Below are 27,213 nucleotides of genomic sequence, written 5' to 3'. Positions count from 1 at the left end.
CCCTGTCTCATGTGGGGCTCACAATCTCAATCCCCATTTTATAGATGAGGTAACTGAGGCCCAGAGACTTGAAGTGACTTGCCCAAGGTCACACAACAGACAAGTGGCTGAGCTGGAATAAGAACCTATGACCTTCTGACTCTCAGGCCCATGCTCTATCCACTACGCCATGCTGCTTCCCCCTTTTATTATAGGACCTTTTTTCCATCCCTTCATTAATTTTTGTCCTTCTTTGTGACCCCACTTCAGTTTTCTTCAGTTGTTTCCCAGTTGTTTTGTTTTTTTTAAGTACTAGGGCCAAATCTGGGTACCACACTCTGAATAAGTGAAATGGATAGACTTTTTCCCAATTTTTGCAGGTATATTCCTATGAAACTATTTGTACCATAGCAGTATTTATACTGTCCCTAGATTGATTTTAAATTATTGTTTTTTATTTATCCAGGCTAAGTAATTGGGTTGTTGGATTTCTCACATGTTGAGTTGATTTTTATTCTTCACAGAACTGCTTACTTTATATAAAATAAATGTTCAAAGTCATTTCTATTTATGGTACTGCTCAATTTAAGTCTCGTAAGCAAAGAAATGTCACTAATGAGTTTTAGTGATAGATCTGACAATGTCAATGACTCTAGGACCCAAATAGAAAGCAATTCGACTTTAATCTACAATTTTTTTAAAAAAGATCAGCCTATTTACATGTTAGCTAATTATCTTTACCAAAGCCTGATGCAGATGTACGTATTAACAAAATTTAATCTTTAATTTGGATGCACAGTAGTTTTCTAATCAAGTCAGGAAATATTAGTTGAAATCTGTGAATATTTCTATCATCTTATAATCATATATTGAATTTTGAGGAAAGCAAGTTTCTGGTTTTAATCACTTTTCACAAATAAGCCATTTATTACCATATTTCTTGGGCAGTGATTTCATCCTCCTCCTTATTCTTTAGACAATTAAGTACTCTGTTGGTAATTATGAGATGGGCTTGACTAATACTGTAAAACCAGCATGCTTCTGTCCGAGACAGAATACTGGGATGGACAGACAACTGATTAAACATTTGTCCCATCCTGTCTTGTCTACTGCATCTTGACTACTGTCCTCGCTGATGTCCCTGCTTCCAGCCTTTACTTCCCCCAGTCCCCACTTCACCCTACTAAAGTATCATTCTCTCCTCTCTCCTCACAAACCTTCAGTAGTTACCCATTCATCTTCACGTCAAGCAGAAGCTCTTCACCATTGGCTTTAAGGCATTCAAACAGCTCTCTCCCTCCTATTTATCCTCACTCCTCTCCCACTACAATCTAGCCAGCACACTTCACTCCTCTTACTCTCATCTCTCTCACCATTGACTCTCTTCTCACGCGCTCACCCTTCACGTCTGACAGACCGCTATTTCCCCTGACCTTCAATGCCTAACTAAAATCACATCTCCTTCAGGAAATCTTCCCTAACTAAACTCCTGTCTCCCCACCCCCCCCCCGATTTCCCTCCCTACAACACCGCTTCTGCACTCAAGTTCTTCCCCCCAAGTACTTAGGTAATAATAACAATGATGATGGTATTTGTTTAGCGCTTACTATGTGCCAAGCACTGATCTAAATACTGGGTACTCACCCCATCCCTCACCCCAACAGCGCTTATGTACATATCCTTGCAAATGGTTGCTGCCCCTACCTGTAATGTATTTTAATACCTTTCTCTCCCGTTAGATTCTTAGGTCCTTGAGGACCTAAGATCATGTCTACTTACTCCATTGTACTCACCCAAGCATAGTATACAGTGCTCTACACAGAGTAAATGTGCAATAATTGATGGATTGATTCACCTAGTAATGCCATTGCTTATGTTTTTATGTAGAAAAACATGCCTGGTGATAGTTTATTTTTGTTTTATAAATATAAATTAATGTATGTGTGGGAGTATCTGGAGCACTGTGCTGTAGCAAAGGCTGAAAAAAATATAAACATTCAGAAAGGCATGTTTGGTTTTGTTTAAATACTGCAATGTAAGCATCATATACAAACTAAATTATTAATTACTAAATTACCACTTTTACTGGCACATGTTTTGATGAATGTATTTTTTGTTTAAATGCCTAGTAGTATCCTGGCATTGGCATGTCTGACTGTATAGAGCTTTTTATCTTAGGCATGATTCCAAAAGGCTTTAAACAATTTGATTACACTTCCCATTCCTAGATTGATTTAGTAAATATTCTAGGATAATAAACCACCTACCAGGACTAAACTAAAAACAAGAAACAATAAAAAATAAGGCTTAAGATGGACCAGAAATACCACTAGACTTTTGGCAACATGCCCGTTGTATTTATTTCTGTCTTTAGCCTTATTTACTTGTTTGATTTATAAAATGGAGCCCATCGCTGTAAGTCTTCAGAATGTTCTGCAGTAAAAGTACTAATTAAAATATGTAAAACCTTGAAAAGGGGCAACAGTAGTAAAGGAAAAGGCAGACCTCTCATATTACTACCCCAGCAGGATCGATAAGGTACACAGTGTACCAATATATCAATATATATTTTTTAATGCAAAAACCTTCTCTAACCTCTATTCCTGGCTAGGGGCCAGCTCCTTTGGTCACTTAAACAGATGTTCGATTGTAGCGTTATACCACTATAAACCTTCTTGATGATAATCGTAACTTCTCAGGACCCAGTTATTGAGGAACCCCAAGCAACCACTGTATGATGAACTAAAAGGAGACAATCACACGGAAGTAGGACAGAATTCAGTGATTTAAAGACAGAGTGAAGCGTAGTCTTAAAACTAAGTGAAATGCTGTAGATTTTTGCACAGACTGGCCTGGAGCAAAGGTTCTGCAAAGTTAGTTGAATGATTGATTTATCCCCATCTTCGTAGCATTTCAACACCCAGAAGATCTTAGAGTCACCTGCAAACTTGGAAATTTCACTTCCCACTCCGTCTTCCTGATCATTCACGAAGGTGTCAAATGAAACCAGGCCACCCAGTCATCATTGGGAAATCCCCTAATTTAAATTTCTCCATTCTGAGAAATAGCCATCAATCAGTAGTTATTTTTTGAGCATTTAGTGTGTGCTGAGCACTGTCCTAAGCACTTGGGAGCATACAGTGGAGGTAGTAATCAATCAGTGGTATTTATTGAGTCCTTACTCGGTTGAGAGCACTGTGCTAAGTGCTTGGGAGAGTATAATGCCACAGAGTTGGTAGACACCACCCTTGCTCCCAAGAAGCTTCTTTTATCTGAGGCTCATAGAACTGGAAGGAACCTCGAGAGGCCAGCCGTTCCAGTTCTCTGTCTCAGAAAGGTTTCCTCCTGAAATGTCTGATTCATTTGGTTGCTCATCCTATTTAAAAAAAAAATCTCCTTGGGCAGAGTTCCCACTCTCCTTGATAATCTGTTCTAGTATTTAATTACCCCTATAATTAGGTAAATTTTCTTAAATCTAATTGAACTCGCTCTTGCTTTAAAATAAACCCAATTCTTCTTGTTCTGTCCTCTGAGACATAGAAAACAACTGGTCAGTGTCTTCCTTGTAATTAACCTTTCATATTCACAGTGTCATTCCTTTTACCCTTCTTTTCCCCAGGCTAAGCAACCCTGGCTCATTTATCATTTTCTAATAGATCCTTTGTTCCATCCCTTGAGTCTTCTCTGGACCTTCTCAATCTTGGAAGATGTAGACATAAAAGTTAAACACAACCCAGTCATTTCAGGAAAAGCCGCGAGCCACCTGTTTTGGGGTGAATCATGTTCTAGTAATCACTGATTCAGTGGAAATCCATTAATTTGATCAGGGGTGGCCAAACTGCGGCTCTTCTTCACTTGTGATGCGGCTTGTGGTCTGTTACCTTCTTTAGCCACCGCCTCTACAGCGGGCTGCGATGTACCGCTGCTCTGGCCCTATCAGTGGCCCAAGCCCTTGCCCCGGCTATCTCTCGCCGCCGCCACTCGCCACCACCTCCCCTCCTGGGTCACCTGCCTTCTGCCACTCGCTTGCCAGCCCTTCCATGCCACTGGGACTCCCATAGACCCCTGCTCCATCCCAGGAAGAACTCAAATAGCGGCAGCGCGTGTCCCTCTCAATTTTTAGAACATTGGTAAGGTCACTGCCGGTGTTGCAGTTCTGACTTGGAGGTCGGTTGGACTGAGCCTGAGATCCTGCTGCTCCTTTGGTGTTTATCAGCATCCTTGCCTTTTATATTTTTGTCCGCCTTTCCCCCCCCCCCCACCTTATTCTTAGATTGCGAGCCCTTTGGGGACCAGGAACTCTGTCTAGATCTCAAGCGTGTGCTCCTATCCCAGCACTTAAGAATAATAATAATAATAATAACAATAGTGTTATGTGCCAAGCACTGTTCTAAACGCTGGGGTAGATACAGGTTAATCAGGTTGCTTACGTTCCGTGTCCCACACTGGGCTCACACTTTTAATCCCCATTTTTAATAGATGAGATAACTGAGGCACAGAGAAGTTAAATGACTTGCCCAAGGTCACATAGCAGACAAGTGTCAGATTTGGGATTAGAACCCGTGACCTTCTGACTCTCAGGCCCGTGCTCTGTCCACTGCAGCATGCTGCTTCTATGCACATTGTAAGCACTTAATAAATACTAGTATTACTATTACTTCCCTCCCTTGGAATGCCTGATTAAAGGAATTTTTTCCTTGGCTATATTACGTTATTGGTTTGCAATTCTGGACTGTAAACCCCCTCTAGAAGGTAAGCTCATTGTGGGCAGGGAATATGTCTACCAACTTTGTTATACTGTACTCTCTCAAATGCTTAGTCCAGTGCTCTGCACATAGTAAGCACTCAATAAATACCATTGATTGATTCTGCCATAGGTAGCCCTGACCGGTCTTTCTTCTTCTGTATTCTGCATAATTTGATTTACCTAATTGTATTCCTTTCCACTTCATCCCTACTGGCTTTCATCGTGTTTTTTAATGCAATATTTATTGAATTGTCACCTCCTTCCGATATTCACCCTAAGATTACGGTGTTCATCTGGACATAGAGTTCCTACAAAGTAACTTCCATTTTCTATGAGATGACTTTGCAAAATGTCCTGAAAATTGCACTTGTACCATTGAACAGTGAGAATGCGGTACTAACGACCGTATGAATCGAGGTGTAATTATGACAGAAAAAGTAAGGACATTTGTGTCTTGCAGGTCTGATCATTTCTCTGCAGCTCCTTCGTGGGGACATGGAACAGATTCGAAGGGAAAACCCAATGATCTTTAACAGGGGAGTCTCAGTAACCCGAAAATTGGGGTTCCCAGATGTCATCATGCCAGGTAGGCAGAGCTGCTCCGCTCAGATCCTGTCAAAGCCATTCATTCGTCTACTGAGGCTGCGGTTTCAGCTAAGGCTAGTCAGTAGAGCAGCCCGGAGACATTTGCATTCAGAGTCAGATAGCCAGTCCCAGATTGCAGCAGATCACACCGGCACTAAATATAGAGGATGTGTTCTTTTCTCAAAGTAGTGCAAATATAATATTCAGAAGTGCCACATTGGCAGACACAACAAATGGGTTTTCTGATCTGTGAAGTCTTCAGGAAAAGAATATCCTTTTCAGAATCCACCAGATGTATTTTCACACCCTTTCTATTACCTGACCAGAGGACCTTGAAGGAGAGATGCTGTGCATGATCCTGAGGGGGTTTGGGTTTTTTTTTTGTTGTTTTTTTTGTTTTTTGTTTTTTTAGGGGGACAGCAGTTGACTTTTCAAAGTTAAACAAAAGTATTTTTAAAAACCACAGGGGCACAAGAAAAGAAAAAGTAACGTGTTAAAATGTGATATTTGGGGCGTCTATATTTAAAATACTGTACGTCTGTGCAAGTAAATACCCGAACAGATACTGAGTCTGTTTAAAATGTACACATGCTGATCTCATTAACCATGCAATCCCATTTTCAGGTCCATACAAGTGATGTGTTTTTGACTTATTTTAGCTGCTGTGAGCCTATCTTCACTAAGAAACAGAACTATAGAACAGGCTGCTTGGCACCTCAGTCAGTTCCCTAGTGCAGGCCAGAAGGGAAACTGTCCATTTGCCTTGAGAGAACTTGATTCAGTCCATTGTCCATCCATGTGAAATACTTAAAGCAATTTAGGACTTGGGAGAAGTGCCTGACTGATGGGACTGGAGGAGGAGGAAGAAATAGCAGCATCACAAACTTTTCTCTCCATGGTCTCTGGCAGGGTGATCCATACTTAGGTAATACTTGGCTTCTTAGCTGAGCCAACCAAGAAAATGCCAGCTGGGGGAGTGTTATTAGGTGGGTACCTTTTTACTGAAGAACGAACTGGTCACAATCCCTTAAATACTAATCCTCTCAATTTTCTAATTTTTGTTTTGTTACTTTTGATTTTGCAAAGATTGGGCCCAGCCTCGACAAAAATGTCTTTATAACTTTATACAGCCTTTTTCAGGGTTTATAGCTTGTCTCTGGCCTCTTTCCCCAGGATATTCTAATCACACTGTGAAATATCACCACTTTATTGCCTCAACAGTTTGGAATACAACCATGTGGTACAGTAGTGATTGGGTGCAGTGAGGGTGAATGGCTGAGGGGAGAGTGAAAAAGCAATTAAAGAAACCAGAAACCAGCATTTCAGTTGTAAGCACCGCTGACCCTTGGATGCTTTTTGACATGTACTAGGGAGATCCAATCGAATATTTGAAAAAAAAAAGTGGTTGACCAACAGGTTGCTTAATTTTCTTTCTACCTCAAATACCAAATGAAAATGCATTTGTCTCATTGAATTGCTAGGATGGAGTGATGGACATGTTTAAACTATCTTGCATTTTGACCTGACAACTAGTATCCATTCATCGAGAGAGACCCAAATAGCAAAGATGATATAGGTCACCATCAAAGCTCTCGGGGGTAGTTGAAAGTAAGAAGTTTCATGGTTCCTGGCCACACTGACTCTAAAAAGTGTGTCTTGCCAGCACTAAAATGATAAGACGTCTCACACATTTAGAACTGTACGTCAGACGTTTGGAGGCATAGCTGCTATATAGCTACCGTGATTTATGTTGTGGGCCCACGGAGAAATCTCTGGCTGCAGCCATGTCTTAAAACTCAACTGCCATCTTGCATCGCTTGTTGCTAGAAAAGGGGCACAGCCAAGAGAATATGTTTGGTACATCGCAACTCATCACCACTGTAGACAGTTGTCATAACATGGGGACAGTCTGTGTGTGTGCACACAGTGCAGTTGGGAAGGTGGCCTTTTCAATCAGCACCCACCCATAGATGAATTTTACCTTCTGTAGCATTTTTGAGTGCAGAAGACTTCTCTCTCTCTCTCTCACTCTCTTTCTCGTGTGCGCGCTCTCTCTGTCAATATATATTGTAAACAACTGAAGCTTAATTTAAGCCCTGCTCACAGCGACACAAGAAATAATACTTTTACCAATATCATCTTTGATTACAAGGGAAAATGGTATAATTTCAGAAGTAATCTCATTACCAAGACAATTTTGCTAATCTGAACACTAAACTGTTTTTGTTGATAGTATTAACGGCTATCAGTAATTTTCACTTCTGTGTTAACTCTCTCCCTTTCGGCCTTCAAACTTATTTTCTTCTTTACAAAACCTCTTGCCTAACTCTGACAGTATGCTTCTAGAGCAAGTTTTCAATTTTTTGTAGAGTGCTCCAGACAAGAAGGTCAGGAAGGAGCAGATAAACACAGAGGCTGCACTGCTCACTGTGGCTCAGAATAATAATGATAATTGTGGCATTTGTTAACACTGGCCATGTGCCAAGCACTGTTCTAAGTGCTGGGTGTAGATACAAAAGAAGCAGATCGGACACAGTCCTGTCCCATTCAGGGCTCCTATTCCATGGGGGAGGGAGAGCTCACCTGCCAGGACTGACTGCAAGACTTTAGCCCAAGCTCTCAACAGAAAGATCAAATTTAAAATGAATGAGTTCAAACCTGTTTTATAGTCTGTTTTTTAAATAAAACTTTTTCCAAAGGTGGGTAAGGTTCATGCCAGATGATCACTCTGGTAACCACTCCCGGATACCCTCAGGACTCATCCTTATAAAGCTTGAGGGCCTGCCTCCCTGGGTAATAGACAGTCTGATCAGAAGGAGGCCAGCCCCTCTCCCCTCCAGTTTCCCTCCTGACGCCTTGCTGTGAAGACCTGAGAGACTCACCTCAGGTAAGCCTGGACCAGTGGAGGGTGTCATACCCTCCTCCCCTCTCCCCCCACCCCCCGCCCTGCCCCCCGACCACCTGTCTTCACTTCTAATGCCCTTTCCACTCCCTCTAAACCTACTGGGCCCCAGCACTCCACCTTAGGACTGCCTTCTTTTTTCCCCTTCCTTGACTCCCACACACTTATCCCCCGTGGGGATGATTGGAAGGGGAGTTCCCAACCTGAAGCTCACTGGCCTAGGGGAGCCCTCTAGTTGTCTGTCTGCCTGGGTCTCCCCTCTACTTCTAGTGGCTTCAGGGGAGCCCTCTCCTCATTCAGTAGTATTGGAATATTGGGGCCTTTCTCAGAAAACAATAAAGAAAATAAAGCAGACACTATGAAAAGCCCCTTATAAAAGCCAGAAAAGACCTCTGCCGTTCATCCCTTCGGCTTAGGCTCCCAGCCCCACTGGCTTGGGCCGTACTTTTCCCTTTCCTCTCTGCTGCTCTGGGGTTAAGGGAGGGTTCCCAGTCCCCCTAGGTAGGACTCCCTCCCTGGATTACGACCCCACCCACCTTCCAACCTTTCTCGACCAGCATAGCCTGGATCGGCCTGATAGGTCACCCTCACTAAATGAGCACTTGGCTGGGCTTCCCTCTGCTCTGGGAGCCCAACCGCACCCCCTCCCCCACGCCTGCCTTTTCCTTTAGTAGCCACGTGGATAGATGCCCCTTCCTGAGATCCGCCGATCCTGTAAAACAAAACCCAAGAAAAGCAGGCAACCACGAGTCTGGATATTATTTTTCCTTCAATTTATTGGGATCTTTCTTCTTTGACCGTGGGTAACGCGGCAGCCATCTTCTTGCTCACAACATGCATGAGCACGTCGTGTCTATGTTCCGCATGCATGCGCCCGTACACGCATGGATGCTGGTCTGTCTTCTGTCCTTCCGAAGCTAGGCCTAGTCAGAGATCCATCCGGCTACCTTGGCTTCACTCCCGTAGCGCCAACTAGAACGAAAATGCCCATGCTCATGTGAGTATGCCCATTCCTACTGCATTCTATCTGGGGACTCCAGGAAAATCTGTCAAGGTTGCCTGGGCTTGGGCTCAGGCAGCCACCCCAGTTCCTTATGGGAGTCTGGAGTGGGTGACCACCTGCCAATCACTCCCTCTCCCTGCCACCCAACCTAAATGGTAAAAAGTTCTGCCAGTTCTTCCTCGGCACAAGGTGGCGAGACTTTCCACTACTGGTGAAGCTACTTGCACGCCAAATGTCAAGTTCATGAGCAGACAGGCGGAATCCTTACAGTTGCTTACTTTTCAAGTCGAGCTTCTAGTTTCACTACCACTGGAGATGCCTCCCGAAGAGTACTTTGGGATCTCCCTCATCCCCTGAATTAGAAACTCTTACCTGGGAGAGGGAGGATTTCATTAAGTTCAGAGGCATAGAGAGAGTTGTCTGTATTTGAAGGTGACACCACTGACAGTGAAGAGTTCAGGAGATACCTCCTCCATTAAAACCATCCAACCTTGTGGACTTTATCCTGAAGATGGAACAAACAGAAGTAATAAAGTCACTGCCTGAAGACCCAGAGGAAGATCCTCACCCCTCCTGCTCCTAGATCGTTTCTGTCTTCTGCATGCTCACAGTAGTCCCTGCCGTCAAATCCTTAGGGAATCAACTCGGGCCTTCGAGAATCCTGCAGACTTCAACCTATTATCAGGCATGTCGGACAAATTGCTTCCTTTGCTCCGGGATTCTTCGCCTTTCATTTTTGAAGAGAGGTTTTATTCTGACCCTCCTTGGAGCCAATCATCTTATACCCCCATCTCCAAACTTATTGACACAGGAGCTCATAGAGCATTTTGCTCTCTCCATTCTTCAGCCCGTGCTGCCAGGATTTCAGCCTATAGAGTGGAATACCAGAAAACGGTGCTGAATGCTATCAGAAACGTTTTGTTGCTCCCACTGGAAGAGCCCTTTCAAACCGTGTGTGATCTCCTCGAGGATTCAGCCGAGTTCTGTGAATACCAGTTTAAGACAACCAAAGACATAGCTATCACCACTTCCAGGGCCATGATGATTGATTCAAGATTGGCTGAAGTCCAGTTTATCTGGTATTATCTGAGCTAGGTTGAAAAAAAATCCATTTTAACAATCCTGATATTTTGGGGGAGGTTATCTATCAGATCTTCTCTGAGGATCAGCGAAACAAGGAAAGCAGATGCAGTTACCTCCATTCCCCTGCTCCCTTTCTTTCCCTGAACAGAGGTCCTGGAGACGGGCTTCCAGCTGCTGTTGCAGCTTCAGCAGAAACAGAACTAGTGTCAGCACAGGCAGAAATATGAAGACAAACTCAACAACCCCCTCTTGGTAACAGTTCATTTAGAGGAACACAGAAGCAGGGGATGGAGCCAATAGTCTAGCCAGGGCCTGCAGGGATTTTTAGCCATCAGCCATACACAGCCACCCCCAACATAGACATCCTCAGGGTTGGGTTGTTTGACAGGTCATCCATGGCTAAATATTTTCCTTGACTGTTGGACCCTAAGCATCAGATACCAACTAGGATCCACCGTTCCCTTTCCCCCTGTCCCTGCCAGATGCCCAGTGAGAATCACTACCTCCAAGCAACTCCTTGGTAGTGCTCTTAAATGCTTGGATCAGACTTCAGAAGGTGGCGCTAAAAGCCGTGCCGTACTTCGAGATGGGGGAAGAGTTCTGTGACTCATTTCAGACCTCAGAGACCCAATTTGGGGCATAGCGAAAGAAAAGTTCAAGAGGGATCTTAGAATTTACCCCTCATCAGACCAGGAGACTGGCTATGCTCCCTTGACTTAGAGGTTGTTTCTCTCTACCATAACACTGCAAGTTTCTCTCTTTCGGGACTAGTGATTATCACTTCCACGTTCATCCCTTTCCCTTCAGAGTCACTTCTCCCCAAGAGTGTTCGTGTAGTGCCTGGAAATATCTGTGAATTGGACTAAAAGTCAGAAATATCCAAATTTTTTCCTGTTTTAATGATTGGCTAGTCAAGAACACCTTCAGATCCTCCAACTGGCTGGACCTCATTGCGGCTCTCAAGACCCCTGGACATTGACAGCACTCTCTTCCGGAAAGCGGGCTCTGAAACAATTTGGCATGCTAATGCTCCGTGTTTCAGCACGGAGTCGATTCCTCGTAAGAGTGATCCTTTGCCTCCTGACGGCCATGACTGACATCCTACTGCTGGCTCACCAATTAAGGCCCCGCACCCCCCTCTTTAAAACTACCTCTTGGGTTGAAATGGATGCAGGCTTCTTCTCAGGTCTCAGTGATTCAGAAAATCTGCACAGCCTTCAGATGGTGGTTTTGAGGAAGATCTTTGCCAAAAGAACAACTTGCGGTCAACCTCTCCCATATCAGGTGGGACTGATGGTGGATGTCGCTTCTTGTAAAGTTGGGAAGCTAACTGGGGAGTGGTGGGGGGAATCCGAAAACTCTGAGAATGTAAGCTCTGCAAGGTAAGACAGCACAGAAATGTGCCAGAGACCAGAATGACTAAAGGAGCTCCAGTCTTTTCAGTCAGTGGTCCAGAGCAAGTCCATTCGGATCCAGACAGGCAATCAAGCCGCAGTGATTTACCTAAACACTTTGGCGCCCTCTTCTGGGACCGATTTACGTGTGTAACTGGACAGTGGAAAATGGACCCTGATTTTCTACCTCTCACCTGCCAAGAAAGGACAACACCCGGAAGGCAAACTAAATAAGAAAGGCCACTAGTGAACACTGGAAGTCAAGCATTTTGCCTCTCCAGATAACCACAAGCTAGCTGTACTCTTCTCCAGGACAACGTACTATGCAGAAGCAGTGGCCACCGTCGTTCTGATTCTGGATGGGAATGATGTACACCTTCCCTCTTCTTTTCCTACTGTCCAAAGTCCTAATGAAACTGAGACGCCAAGGGGAACGTGTGATCCTCATCCAGTCAAATGGGCCAGGCAAGAGTGGCTCTCCATGATTGCTGAGTTTGCTGTAGGTAGCCTGATTTTATGGGCATCCAGGAAACCAACCACTTGGTTTGCCTATTTACAGAAGTGGACATGATTCTCTCTTTGCTACGGACCTTTCATTATCGAGTTCTTTGGCCTTTTCATCTTGGAATATTGATCTCAAATGGATCGGGCAGACCTCAAAATGGCTCCCACTAGGGGGAAAAGGTGGCAATCTTTGTGTTTCATGTGCCTCTCTTAGGGATTAGGCCGGTGGGGAGAGCCCCTCCATTTGAGTCCCTGCATAGGTGTGTTTCAGATTCCTCACCTGGAAGGTTCTGTTTATGTTGACCACCAACTCCACCCAACAAGTCAGTGAGCTCCAGGCATTGGTTACTGATCCCCTCCACCCCCTTACCAGCATCTTCAAGGATAAAATAAGACCATATACCCACTTAGGTTTCTCCCCACGGTGGTCTCCAGTTTTCACATCGACCAGGAGATCATCCTGCCTGCAGTTTTTTTTTTTCCAAATTCCAAGTTCCCAAAGAGACTGCCCTTCATACCCTGCATACCGGAAGGGTGGTCCTTTACTATCTGGATCGCACCAAAGCATTCAGGGTTGACAAACAGCTCTTTGTTACCTGATTCCCTGCCTTCATTGGGTGGGCCAACTTGAAGAGGACACTGGTGAAGTGGCTAGTTGAGTGCATTCATTTCTGGGACAGAGGGGCGGTACCCTTCCCGGGTCAGTCTCACCTTACGCCATCAAGGGATGGGCAGCCACCACAGCAACCTTGAACAACATCCTAATAAGAGAAATGCACAGGGCGGCCACGTGGTCTACTCTTCTTACTTTCATCAACCACTGTTGTTTGGATGAGCCATCTTTCAACACTTGTTTGGCTAGCTTCGCTCCCACCGCCTTCTTGGGATCAGCTACAGAATCTACCCGAGTATCATCTGGCATGTCCCTTACCCATCTTTGGAGAAACAAGGGTTACTTAATAAGCTGAGTTCTCCAAAGGTGTGTAGACATACCAGATGGGTACACCCATCTTCCCCTCTCTCGAGGGCGGTGCTTTTTTTCTCTTGTGCTCTCTTCGGCAGGATTCCGGCGGTCAGGAAACTGGAGGGGAGAGGGTCTGACCTCCCTAGGATCATGGGAGGGGCGGAGCCTGGCCTCCTTCTGGTCGGGCTATCTACTACCCAGGGAGGCAGTCCCTCAAGTTTTACAAGGACAAGTCCAGAGGATATATGGGAGCAGCTACCAGAGTGATCATCTGGCGTGTCAACACACCTTCAGAGAACTCAGGTTACGGTAAGTGACCCTTGTTTCTGGATCTGCTTCTAAAATCCATATTTAATGGAGGCAACAGAATCCTTTTCCCTTCGACCTTTTATCTCCAAGTACCCCTGGACCACCATCTTCCTCCTGAAAAATCATCTCTCTATATAGTCCTGACACAACATTGAAGAGTAAATGGTCATCATTAACAGCATACTCTGTTCTCCCCCAGGAGGTGCTGCTGAAGATTGGTCTGGTCATCACTTTCTAAGCACATCTCTGTAACATGTCCGATCTTCAGCCAGCAGTGGAGAGTCAAGTCACCAGGATTTTAGAACCCTTATCTGATCCTGTAGTGCACTGCTGATACTTCCCAAGCTATTAAGCATCTTTGATTTATAAACTTGAAGTCTCCCGATTTGTCACTAGGCTATAATATGAACTGAGCAGTATAATAAGTTAATGCCCTCTGCCTTCCTTTGTTGTTCAAGGGAGGGAATTCAGTAAAATTAATCCTCTGGTTGAGTTCTTCTTTCCAGGTCATGTTGGAGTATTTTAGGGAATGCTAGTGCAGAACATCTCTAGGATAATTGTACCATTCCCCGTATAGAATGCAGTGGGGCATGTGCTGCTTGCCTTTGAGTGACCTCTTTATTTATGTACAGATTTTGAATTCATTGCATAGACATGGCACCCTGTCTGTTTTCTCCCCCCTTATCCACGTGCTGAGAAGTGTACTCTGTCTTTTACTTTGATCCTCTGATGAAAAGTGCATGCTTCATCACTGACTTGTGAGTGATGTTTCTTTCTCTTTTTCTCTTTCTCTTTGTCTTAATTTTCCTTGTTCCTCTCTGTCCTATCCTTTCATTCTCTCCTCTTTCTTTCTGATGCAGAGCTGAAGATTGTTGGGTGTAAGTTTTTGCTTTTCTGTGTACTGTCTGCTTGTTGCTTGCTTCCTTCCCTCCTCTCCCTCCCCACTCCTCCCCCCGAACCCCATTTTGACTTTTTTTTCATGGAATGTCAGGGATTGGTAAAGGTAACAAATCATTGCAATATTGGGGGAAACAGCATGTGCATTATCAACCCTTTGTCAGCCTAATCTATTGCAGGCAGATCAAGAGGTACATCAGAATAAGCCAACTGCACAGCCCAAAAGATATTGAGAGGCAGTATTTTGAAGGTTCATTAGCTCACAGCGAGAGGAACATTAATAACTGAGGAAGCTGAGGGCTTATCAATGTGTTCAGAACACCCTTGTGGACAAACATTAACAAGACTAAGAGGGAACAGAATAGTGAACAAATATGTAACGGGACCTCACGAGAAAGACAGGTCAATTACTCTCATTAGTGCTGACAGAATAGTTTATATACCAGATAAATCTTTTTGAACTTGTTATATTGGGTCATTTGGACTCTGTCTAGACACATGTAATTCCAAAAGGCAATATGCACTATTTCAAGGGCATTTACCTGAAGTAAAAGAAACTACCTGACTGATTAAATAAAATACTGATCAAATAAATGGGTTATAATCACAGGAAAGACTCAAACCAGAAATTTGGCATCTTCTATCTGGTATAGTTTGGGAATGATAAAATTGACTCTGTTGTGATGCGAGTGAGGTGATGATTACAGCCTCCTTGCCCCCATTAGAGGGATGAACTTAGAAGTCAAATACATTTCTCTCCCAATTCAAAGGATAGACTTTTCTGAATATGAACAAAAGAATCATATGGGATGGAGGGGAAAGAAAGCAGGTTTTTTAACTACCAAAATTGGAGGTCAGAATTGATTATAAATGTGAGAATAGGAATGGGATTCCAGTTGATGAATGTGTACTTTAGGGGAAAACAAGTATTAATTTCTTTATAGCCTAAAAGTTTCTGTTAAATTGTGTGTGTCCAGAAAGCAGGCTGATTTGTTAAACTGTTTCCTTAGGACAGTGATCCTCTAGCAAAGAGAAAAATGCTACCAAATCAAACGCTTCACCTCCCAACAGAAATTGTTCAGAGTGGCATTTCATTGACGACAGTGGAAAGATTTCCAGTTTGGGTCCATCTGGATAAAAAGAAGCTCTGTACCACCCTCCTGTAAGGTTGTTGGGGGGACTCAAAGTATTTGTGTGATAAAGAGAAAATATGTTTCTAACTAAATCGTAGTGGTGTTTGGAAAAAGAACAAACACTGAGCCCATTTCTCCCACTACCATTGAGTGCTCCCTGAAGAACTTTGGGAGGAGCATTAATGCCTTAAGACTGTTTTACTGCTGCAATGTCTTAAATAGGCCCCCCGGTGATGTGAAATTAATACTGCTCCCTAAGAACCTTATCTACTACCAGAGAGTAAATTTAGGTTCTGGGAGAACTGGGCTCAGTGTCTGCAAATCAAGAGCTACCTCATATATTGTGAAGAAGATTTCTTTAGCAGCGGCCCTGGATACGAGTGAAATTTATGTGACCTCCTTGAAGGGCAAATTTATTCAAGGCTAGAAACATGCGTGGTATGTAATCTTTTTGAGGTCAAAATCTAGTTATGAACCTCTTGGACTCATTACACTGAATTATCTTGGGAAAATATAACAGAGACTGGAAATGTGCAGGACAGATGGCAGCTGAGCTCTCCTGCAAGGAACTGTCAGGCAAGAGTGTTTCTTACTTAATGTGATGCTCTCATGCATCCAAAGGGATTGGTCAGCAATTCTGTTTAAGCACCGGATCTATGTAGCTATTGCCAGGGTGCATTCATGATGTTGCTGTCTTTAATTTTGTAGTTTAATTCATGAAATTCTATTTTCTGGATGTGCCGAATGAAAATTAGTGTTTGTGTGTGTGTGTGCGTGTCTCTCTGTCTCTGGGGGAAGCAGGCTACACTTTGTCTCCAAGAACAATAAAGCTACATCAATGGGTTTCACCTTTGCCTGAAATTTTGCACATTGCGTCTAGCAAAGTCCCAGTTAACAGTGGAATAGAGTGCTTTGCTCGGTGTTGGCTAGGCCGGTGTCCTGGGGGCTGCTTTCCTGAAGCCATGAGAAGATTAAGCGGGAGCTGGAAGTCATCAGGAAACTGATAGCCCACCGTCTCCTGGAGATAAGGCAAAAAGGCCAAAAAGTAACTCCCATCAGAACCCAGCCCTCAGGAGGAAGGACCAGGGTCATCTGCACCGGGTGAAGGCAGTGGGAGTTAGAAGGTCAAGGTGCTCGTGTCCTGCTCTGAGACTAATAAATCAGCGCGGAGTCCCCCTCAAGGCAAAGGAACTCAGTCTGGGATACTGAACATGACACAGGTCACTCTGGGGATAAAGTCTTGGTAGGTGTGTGGGACAGAGTTATAGTTTGCTTTTCTTTTGGGGTTTTTGCCACAGACTGGGGAATCCTTCCCTATTCTTTGGAGCAGTTACCCGATTAGAAATACATTTCCTCTTTCCCTTTTGTGTAGGCTACTGGGTACTTGAGTTTGATGGCCACAGTCTTGGAAGCATATTAGAGTTCATATCTTAAGGAATTACCTCAATCAATGTATCTCTTCATTGGTTTTCTTGGGCCACTTTTTTTTTCTCCCAATCTTGGAGCTTTAGTAGTTTCAGAAGCACTAATAGTGGTATAAAGGAGGAGCAAATGTAGACTAAATGGAAGGTCATGGGTTAAGAGGTTAAGGGAGGAGCTCCCCATGCAGTTCTTGTGCCCAAAGGCAGGCATCAGTTCCGAAAATACTCCCCTATTCCTAGTAGTCAACCCCCAAAAGCAATTTTATTCATTACAAAGGCTCACACAATTAGACTTTGTCAAGAAAGTCTTACGTTAGGGATGTAGTCAGTGTGGAAAAGGGATAGGAACATTTCAACTTGGATGTTGAGTACGAGGGAAATCATGGATTTCTGACATTCAGAGAACCCTGTCCTATTGCCTGAAAACAAACACTGCTACTCTCATTGTGGTTCCGGTTAATAAACACATTTAAATGCATCAGCTTTTCCAAGTACTGAAATGGAAAAGAAAAGCTGTCTTCAGAATTGGCTCTGCTTTGTTGGTTAACCATTCCATTATCTCATTATTTGGTTTCTTTAGGCTGCTAACTCATCTTGGGTTTTTCCCTCTCCATTTTGGGGCGGGGGGGTGGGTGTTGCTTTAGCATTTTTTTTTTCCCTTTTTTAATTCTCTCTCAAGCTTGCCTACTTTTCCGTGAAAGGCAGGAGCCCTCCTTTAAGAATATGTTAAATGTAAAATTCAGCCTGATGGATTCTAGATTCAGAAGCTATTGTTACCCAAGTCGAAATCCAAATCAAGTGGATGCTCTGCCATGCATTTCTATTGAAAGGACAGGTCGGGATTTGATTGTGTGGGTTTTGAATTGGCAGCCTGAGTTTCTCACATCACCAATAACTGACTTGTAAAGTAGACTGGGTTAGGAAACCCAAGGCTGCAAGGGGGTGACAAATGGGTGCCCCCATTGCCCTAGCATCTGTGTTTCTGTATAGAATCGCCTGTTCGGAGAGCCCTTGAAAACAAGGTGATGAAAATTGGCAGGCATTCCCAGTGCCCTCTGCCTGGCACTCCTGCATGGAAGCAACAGTGCCAAGAATCCAGCAGGGAGGAGGTTTAGCATTCTCTCCCAGTCAGGCACAACAGAAACTCGATCTGCACAGAAACCTCCAAAAGAAAATGAAGAGCTTTCATTTTTGTTCCAAGGCAAGGAAAAGTGAGTGGGTAAGAGATGATTGGGCTGAGTGATTTGCCCATTGATTCCATTCTCCTCCCTCTCTTGTTTAAGCTCTGAAGAGGCAACAGCAATAGTTAGCAATGAACTTGCTACTGGAGGGCAAAATGGACGGAAAATTCAACTCAAGGCAATTCAGCTCTCTTCCCCTTCCTTCCCTTCCAGTTAATGTTTTCCTAATTCAGACTTAAGAAAAACCTAACTAACAAACCTAAACTCGGCTGCATTGTTACCAGAATGTTTAACCACAGCTTGGAATGCACTGGGTGCCAGCAGAAACCCTGAAAAGAAGAGCAAAAGGAAGACGGACCTCTCTTGAGGCCCTATGTCTTCCCTATGTTGTGAAAATATGTCATTTTTCTCTCTTGCCACAGGTGATATCCGCAATGACCTCTACCTAACACTCGAGAAGGGGGATTTTGAGAGAGGTGGAAAGAGTGTGCAAAAGAATATCGAAGTGACCATGTATGTTCTCTATGCGGATGGAGAGATCTTAAAGGTAAAGAAAGCACTTTTATCAGAAGACTGAAGCTTTCTTGGTCACCATCATAAGATCACAGACAAGGATGGACACTGGAAAACCATCTAGTCCATTCCCCTGCCCTCAAGCTAATCCATAAGGATCCTTTTCTACCCTTCTCTTAAACTCTCCAAAGAAAGTGCCGCCACCTTGGTAACACTTTGTAAAGCAGTGTGGCCTAGTGGGCAGGGCATGAGCCTGGGAGTTAGAGGTACCTGGGTTCTAATTCCGGCTCTGCTACTTGTCTGCTGTATGACTTCGGGCAAGTTATTTCACTTCTCTGTGCCTCAGTTACCTCATCTGTAAAATGGGAATTAAGACTGTGAGCCCTAAGTGGGACAGGGACTGTGTCCATGCTGATTAGCTTGGGCTTAGTACAGTGCCTGGCACATAGTAACATTTAACAAATATCATAAGAAAAGCCCCCCCAAACCACAATCCAGTGTCTCACACCATCAGATGCAGAAAGTTCTTCCTAATGTCTCACTTGATCATTTCTGTAATTTAAGTCCCATTCCTTCTGGCATTGACCTGGGTAATCACCAATCCAGTATCCCAATCCATTGTCTCACACCATCAGATGTAGAAATTTCTTCCTAGTGTCTAACCTGATTATTTCTGTAATTTAAGTCCCATTCCTTCTGGCATTGACCTGGGTAATCACCAATCCAGTATCCCTTCATATTCTTGAAGACCACTGGCAAGATCCCCCTGGCCTTCTCACCTCTAAGAAAATGAAACCCAATTTGTTCCGCCAAGTTGATCTGGGGTTTGGCCAAGTGTCAGATTATGAGTCCACCACCAATTCAGGCCCTTGCCAGAATCATTTTTTGAGAGCAGTGTGCGTGAGTTCTTGAGTTTCCTTGAATTCATTTGTTTCCATACTTGGTTGCATTAGTGCCACTCTGGTAAATGGCATGCTTCTTCATATGAACTCTTCAGCCAAACGGAAAGTTCAGGTTAGTGACCCAGGTACAAAAAAATCCCCCTAACCCAGAGTGCATTTGTGAATTGTTCATCAGGAAATAAAACCGGGGTGTGGGAAAGTTGGATGCCATTTGCTATTGGTGCCAAATATTTGGCACAGAGCCTCTGTAATTGCCCCTGATATAAAACCTTAGGCAAGTGTAAGTTGCAAGGGGATACTCAAAACATTTTCTTTCCAGCAGAGAAAAAATTTCAGATTATGTTGAAAGCAGTGGTAGAAACAATTCAGACATGTTCAGTTCTTAAAATGTCCATGCAGCTGCCGGGCAGTGGCCATTACTATACCCCAATATGGTATATGGTATGAGGGTTTTTCCATCCCAGTAAATATGCTGCCAGTAAGGAAAAAAAAAAAAAGTCAACTGTACATCTTCCATTTTACTATCACCAGAAACAGTCCAATAAAATAAGACTCCCAAAATGGGAACTTTGTATAGGTATGTTACATAATAATAATAACAATAATGATATTTGTTAAGCCCTTACTATATTGTCAAGCACCATTCTAAGTGCTGGAGTAAATACAAGCTAATCAGGTTGGACACAGTTCATGTCCCACATGGGGCTCACAGTCTTAATCCCCATTTTATAGATGAGGTAACTGAGGCACAGAGAAGGGAAGTGACTTGGCCAAGGTCACACAGCAGACAAATGGCAGAGTTCCTGGCTAATCCCTTGGAACCCAGGTCCTTCTGACTCTCGGGCCCGTGCTCTACCCACTAGCCCATGCTGCTTCTGTAATAACAATAATGTCATTACTGTGCCTCATTCTCATCTTTCCAGCCACCGAATGGAATTTAAATTTAAATTTCAGTGAATTGAAGTTTCTCAATATTTGCCTTTGACCTTATGGAAGAGTAAAGAGTTACCCAACAGAAGAGAGAGATTCTCAGCCTGAGTTTCTGACAGGGGAGTAACATGGCTCTCTGTTCCTTAATCAGATGTTTTCTGTTTTATTTTTGTGTGTTCTCTGCTCCAGGACTGCATCAGTCTAGGTTCAGGAGAGCCAAGCAGGAGTTCTTACCACTCTTTTGTCCTCTACCACAGTAATAGTCCTCGCTGGGGAGAAATCATCAAATTACCCATACCCATAGACAGGTTCCGTGGATCTCACCTCCGCTTTGAATTCAGACATTGCTCTAGTAAGTGTAACTCTCTCATGGGTTCCCTGAAGAGTAACATTGCGGACCGCCTTTGGGTCCCTTGTACAGGGCTAGAAGTGACTGTTTTCACTGTAGGAAGAGGGAAGTTATTCCCAAAGATTGCAGAAGTAACAAACGACATCCCTACGGTGTGGAACTGACCTCTCAAGGTTAGAGTGGAATGAATGTGTTCCCTCCCGGTGTTGTGCTTTCTTGACATATTTAATTCTTCTTTCTCAGGATGGTCATCATCAAGTCTTTTGAGAGTAGCAATTGGTTTAAATTTCTGCCCAGGCCGATGATCTACCCTAGGGATAGTTACTGTTGTGCATTTGTCACGATTCCTGGAATACTATTAAATTACATATTTTAAATTATTTACATTCATGTCTGTCTCCCCTCCTAGACTGTAAGCTCATCGTGGGTAGGGAACGTGTGTGTTGTTCTTTCCCAAGCGCTTAGTACAGTGTTCTGCACCTAGAAAGTGCTCCATGAATGCCATGGATGATACTATTGATACCAGAGTTCATGAGACCCAGGCAAGTCCAAAGGAGCTTGGGGGTTCTAACAAGAGACAATTCTGCGGGTGGGTTTTTGGTGGGTTTTTTTTCCATTTGTTTGTATTTTTAAAGAGGCTCTCTCTTTCTTTGGCTCCTAATGCAGCAAAAGACAAAGGAGAGAAGAAACTCTTTGGCTTTGCGTTTACTCCACTGATGAGGGATGATGGCACTACCCTGTCAGATGATATCCACGAACTCTATGTGTATAAGGTACCGAAGATTGTAAACTCTTCCAGCACCTCACTGCTGCTTGATTCAGGGTCCACATGCGGGGGTTGACAACTCCCTTCGGGATATATCAGTCAAATACCTTTTAATTGGGAAGAATGAGGAACCGAGAGGCGCCTGGAGGGTTTAATACCGTGTCCCAAAGTGATGAGGTTTCCTTCCCTCCAATTGTGGTGACTAATCTTTTGTTTCCCTTCTTCACTTTAAATCCAATTACCTTGGTGTCCATAATAGTGTTTACAAGAGCTCTCAGGCTGTGACAGTTCTGTAGGCTTTTGTGTACTTAAACCCTGCTGATTGAGAGTTCGGCAGCACAACCACTAGAACACAGCAATTCAAGGTTACTCCTAGTTCTATTATAAAAGAGGTGACTCATCTGTCCACCTATATGGTCTACACCAGGGTTCTGAAAAAAGTGTCGGAGCGTTTTCCAAACAGGAAACCAGACTTTATGTCTAATATGCCAGACCCCAAAGTGACAAGGTCAGCCATGAGCATATAGATTTTTCTGCATGGGAAAATATCCACTGTGCCGTGGGTTTATGCAGTCCTAACAAGGCATGAATTTGTGGACTGGAAAAAAGGAAAAAAATAGGTGAAATTTGCCTTCTTTTCCCCGTGTCTGCAGTGTGATGAGAACAGCACATTCAATAACCACGCACTATACTTAGGCCTGCCCTGCTGCAAAGAAGACTACAATGGCTGTCCTAATATCCCTTCCAGTCTCATCTTCCAGCGCAGCATCAAAGAGACGTTCTCTATCTCCACCCAACTCTCGTCCACCAAACTCACCCAGAATGGTACTGTTCCCCTCCTTCCAAGTTAATTTCCACTAAACACAGGGAGGTTGGCTACCGAATAAATATGAAGCATACAGGCTGCGAGATGCAGTAAACTGAGAAAAAAGCCTCGATGATATTTTCTTTGGGGCTCTCTGTCATTCCCGGTCATATAAAATTAATATTACATGGATTTCCTAAGTCCTGACTCTGCTGGGCTAGGCAGATACAGGTTATGAGGTAAACAGAGGTTAATACAATTCAAATGCCACAGAAAAGGTTTTACTCATTCTAAATTGACAGTACTGGGTTGTCGTAGCGAGCATTTCTGAGATCTGAGTCTTGTGGACACTGCAGTTCAGCTGAGCCATCAGATGAGGAGGCCCTTTGAAAGGATTGTGAGGGGTTTTTTGATGCCTTTTTGATTATCAGATACTCTCTAATAAACCTAATACTTGCTCTCTACACTCCTTAGCTGCTGAGCTCAGAAATTAACAGTAATGGAAGGAAAGACGGTGATTGCAGTGAAAGTCATGGTTCATGTTCAGAAAATCTTGCTCTTTTCATTGCAAAGAAATGCTTCCTTCTTTAAATCCATATGAGGTATTGAGGTAAAAATGATGGGGGAATCATCCAGAGTGTTCTTGGCAAGTAACTGCTCTCAGAGAAGAGTATGTTAAAAGATCTACTGTCTCTTAAGCCACTAGCACTGATACCAGAGGAAAGATGTGAATAGATGAACAACTGTGGTGGTCGTTCCTCTATTGCTAGTACCACAAATTACATATACTTCTCTCTTTTTGAATCGCAGTGGACCTGCTTGCTCTCCTGAAATGGAAGGCTTATCCAGACCGGATAATGGACATTTTAGGGCGGCTGCGATATGTCAGTGGAGAGGAGATTGTTAAGGTACTCATTTAACTCTTGACCAACTCTTGACCTTTCAAAGAGAAAATCTCCCCCACGAGACCTTCCTGATTCATTTCTCATCTCCCCACCCTATCTCTCCCCACTACTGTCAACTCCAGCACTTTTGCGTCACCTAAGCACTTTGGGTAATCACCCCCACCCACCAGAGCACTAATGGGCATATTTTTAAACTATGTCGCTTCCCTCTGCCTGTAATTTATTTTAGTGCCTGTCTCCCTCTCTAGACTCTAAGCACCTGGTGGGCAGGGAACCTTTCTCCCAACTCTCTTGTATTGTACAAGTGCTTAGTCCTGTGTACACAGTAAGCATTCAGATGCCATCGGTTGATTAATTGTACTGCACAGAGTAAATGTTGAATACATGCTAATGGTAACTTTTACCTCTGTATTGCCAATAAAGATTTTGGGTTGTGCTTATGGCTTTCTTGATGAAGGCTGATACACAGTGAATTTTCAGTGCACTAAAACGTTTGCGTAACGATAATATTGATGGTATTTGTTAAATGCTTACTATGTGCCAGGCACTGTTCTAAGAGCTGGATGCCATTTGGCGATCAAGAATAGACTTATGGGAATTTTAGATATGGAAAGTACATTAAGAGGTCATCTAGTCCATTCCCTGGTACTCAAAATGGACCATCCCTATATTTCAATTTGATTTCATTTGGGCAACATTTTTTGATTGTCCACCAAGCCATGGCAGTCAATAGATGTTGCCCAAATTGTTAGCTTGAAATTTAGGGATAATCCATTTAATGAATTAATTAATAACTATGGTATTTGTTAAGCGCTTACTATGTGCCAGGCACTGTAGTAAGCGCTGGGGTGGATACAGAGCGAATAAGGTTGGACACAGTCCCAGTCCCATGTGGGGCCCACAGTTTCAATACCCATTTTACAGATGAGGTAACTGAGGCCCAGAGAAGTGAGGTGACTTGCCCAAGGTCACACAGCAGACCAGTGGCAGAGCCGGAATTAGAACCCATCACTTTCTGACTCCCAGGCCCCTGCTCTATCCACTGTGCCATGCTGCTTCTAATTAATTCATTAAATTAACTAATAAGATAAACCTGTATTCTCATTTTAAAGATTTCCAGGGAAGGAGGTAGTTCAGGACTTGATTCCTCCAAATCAAATGTAACTTTCTTTTTAAGAAAAAGAAAGTGAATTCAGTGTTCACCAAAAGATCAGTTTCATGTAAATGAGAAGGGATTTTCCCCGACAAAATGGAGTTCGTTTTTTGCTTTTAAAATGGATTATTAATCTGGAAACTTTTTTAGACTTTAGAAGAAAAAAATCTACCAGTATATGCAGATAATATATTCACAGGAAGAAAGTGAACATCCTTCAGTTAGGGAGCTTTTGTGTTTTTCACAATGGGAAGAAGCAGATCCTTCCAATTCAAATTAACAGCCATAACTCATCCTGAACCTGCTAGACTCTATTGTCATTTTAAAATTGGGCTTTAACCAGCAGAATATTTGATTTGAGCTTTTGTTTGTTTTGGGGGTTTTTTGACAAAGAATATGCCTCAATTTATATAGTCTCCCGGACTTGTACGTTAGAAAAAATAAGAAACGTTCTGGATCCCATGAAATGAATGTGCCAAGCCTGCTGCTAAATTCATTTGCAGCTCTCCTCTGTCAGCCCTGAAGTTGAGCTCTCATGCCCAATTGAATCACTTGTTGCAATTTAACTCTGATCATTGTGACCTTACTGGAGTTCTGAGTCCTAATTCCCCTCCAAAATAGCCCCTCGGAGTCATTTTAGGAGCACCCTGTTAGTGTCCTTTGGGTCCTAAAGCCCTCCAGTCCCTCCCTTCGTGGGACTGCCAGACCAGCGCTTAGTACAGCGCGTGGCACATAGTAAGGGCTTAACAAATACCATCATTATTTGGGGATCTCTGCCTAGCGCTCCTCCCCCAAATCCCTCTACCCTCTTGCTGCCTCCATCCCTTCTATCAGGCCCGGGCATCTGTCCGAAAGTAAGGGCATCATTCAGGGACTAGCCTACTGTCCTCCTCCTGGGGCTAGCTACAGGAAGGTCGCAGAAAAAGCGCACTCCCTTGTGCGGCTTCCCAATCCAAGCATCTCCCTGGCATTTGGCGCTCTTCCTCCAGTCCTGCCGCAAGCAGACACCAAATCAGAGCTCCCAGGAAGGTTCAATGGTATCCTCACAGGTTATCTTAATCAGGTAACGATCAAACAAAATTCTGGTTCAAACCGCCTTTCCCTAGATAGTAATAATGTTGGTATTTGTTAAGCGCTTACTAGGTGCAGCGCACTGTTCTAAGCGCTGGGGTAGATACAGGTTAATCAGGTTGTCCCACATGAGGCTCACAGTTAATCCCCATTTTACAGATGAGGTAACTGAGGCACAGAGAAGTGAAGTGACTTGCCCACAGTCACCCAGCTGACAAGTGGCAGAGCCGGAATTCGAACCCATGACCTCTGACTCCCAAGCCCAGGCTCTTTCCACTGAGCCACGCTGCTTGTCCCCTTCCCCCCTCCCCCAGGACCCTTGGTTCTTTCCTGTAGGCATCCGGGGGCTCATAGTCCACATTCTCCCCTCAGGAATCAGAAGAGCCTTGCTCCTCTGGAATCTGAATCTCTCCCTCGAGGCTCTAAGCTTCACACATCAAAATGGCCAAAGGTCAGCATGGCGTAGTGGATAGAGCCCGGGCCTGGGAGGCAGAAGGACCTGGCTTCCAATCCCGGCTTTGCCACTTGCCTGCTGTGTGACCTTGGGCAAATCACTTCACCTCAGTTACCTCATCTGTGAACTGGGGACTGAGACTGTGAGCCCCACATGGGACAGGGATTGTGCCCAACCCGATTTGCTTGTATCCACCCCAGTGTTTAGTACAGTACCTGATACATAGTAAGGCCTTAACAGATACCACACTTAATATTATTAACAACCTGCCTCTCCCCAGGTATCATCAGTGGTATATTGTGTATACCAGGGAAGTATTGTGTGCAGAAAGCACTCCACTAAGCGTTTGGGAGAATACAGTACAACAGAGTTGATAGACATGTTCCCTGCCCACAACAAGCTTACAGTCCAGGAGGAGTGCCTAGGAATCTGTCTCCTGGGTTCCTCTTCCACCTCCTGAGTGGGAGGGCTGGTTGAAGTAATCGACACCAGTGGTTTACCATCAGCTTTAAATTGCGATGAAAATAAAGTGCTCCCTAGTGGAAAGAGCACGGGCCTGGGAGTCAGAGGACCTGGGTTCTAATCCCAGCTCTGTCTCTTGGCTGCTGAATGACCTTGGGCAAGTCAGTTAGCTTCTCTGTGCCTCAGTTACTTCATCTGTAAAATGGGGATTAAGACTGTGAGCCCCATGCGGGACAGGGACCGTGGCCAACCGGATTAGCTTGTATCTACTTCAGGGCTTAGTGCAGTGCCTGACACATAGTAAGCACTCAAATGCCTTCAGAAAAGATGTTTACAGGGAGTGGATTATCCCACTGCTGGAAGTGCTGGAAGTGGGAAGCAGCGTGGCTCAGTGGAAAGAGCACGGGCTTTGGAGTCAGGGCTCATGAGTTCGAATCCCAGCTCTGCCACTTGTCGGCTGTGTGACTGTGGGCAAGTCACTTAACTTCTCTGTGCCTCAGTTCCCTCATCTGTAAAATGGGGATTAAGACTGTGAGCCCCACGTGGGACAACCTGATTCCCCTATGTCTACCCCAGCGCTTAGAACAGTGCTCGGCACATAGTAAGCACTTAACAAATACCAACATTATTATTATTATTATTAAGTGATTGAGCAGGGGCTTTGCCCAATTATCCTCTTTCTTTCTATTGTTTCAGTTCCTGCAAGACATCTTGGACACACTCTTTGTGATTTTAGATGACAACACGGAAAAGTACGGCCTGCTGGTTTTTCAGTCTCTGGTAAGTAGTTTCCTTTTTGGA

General features: G+C 44.0%; 1 protein-coding gene across 6 annotated transcripts in view; it reads left to right on the top strand.

Annotated features, from left to right (window-relative positions):
- The window catches only part of DOCK3 (dedicator of cytokinesis 3), a 474,713-nt gene that overhangs the window by 339,103 nt on the left and 108,397 nt on the right, over positions 1-27,213 (top strand). For all 6 annotated transcript variants that reach the window (XM_029052765.2, XM_029052763.2, XM_029052762.2 and 3 more), the window contains exons 14-20: positions 5,187-5,312; positions 18,525-18,649; positions 20,637-20,799; positions 21,463-21,569; positions 22,216-22,387; positions 23,178-23,275; positions 27,109-27,192. In XM_029052765.2, the coding sequence (XP_028908598.1) occupies positions 5,187-5,312; positions 18,525-18,649; positions 20,637-20,799; positions 21,463-21,569; positions 22,216-22,387; positions 23,178-23,275; positions 27,109-27,192 (875 nt within the window). The remainder of the gene's footprint in view (positions 1-5,186; positions 5,313-18,524; positions 18,650-20,636; positions 20,800-21,462; positions 21,570-22,215; positions 22,388-23,177; positions 23,276-27,108; positions 27,193-27,213) is intronic.

This window comes from Ornithorhynchus anatinus, chromosome X2, assembly GCF_004115215.2.
Source record: "Ornithorhynchus anatinus isolate Pmale09 chromosome X2, mOrnAna1.pri.v4, whole genome shotgun sequence".
In the NCBI taxonomy this organism is placed as follows: domain Eukaryota; kingdom Metazoa; phylum Chordata; class Mammalia; order Monotremata; family Ornithorhynchidae; genus Ornithorhynchus; species Ornithorhynchus anatinus.
This window is presented reverse-complemented; position numbering and strand designations above follow the sequence as displayed.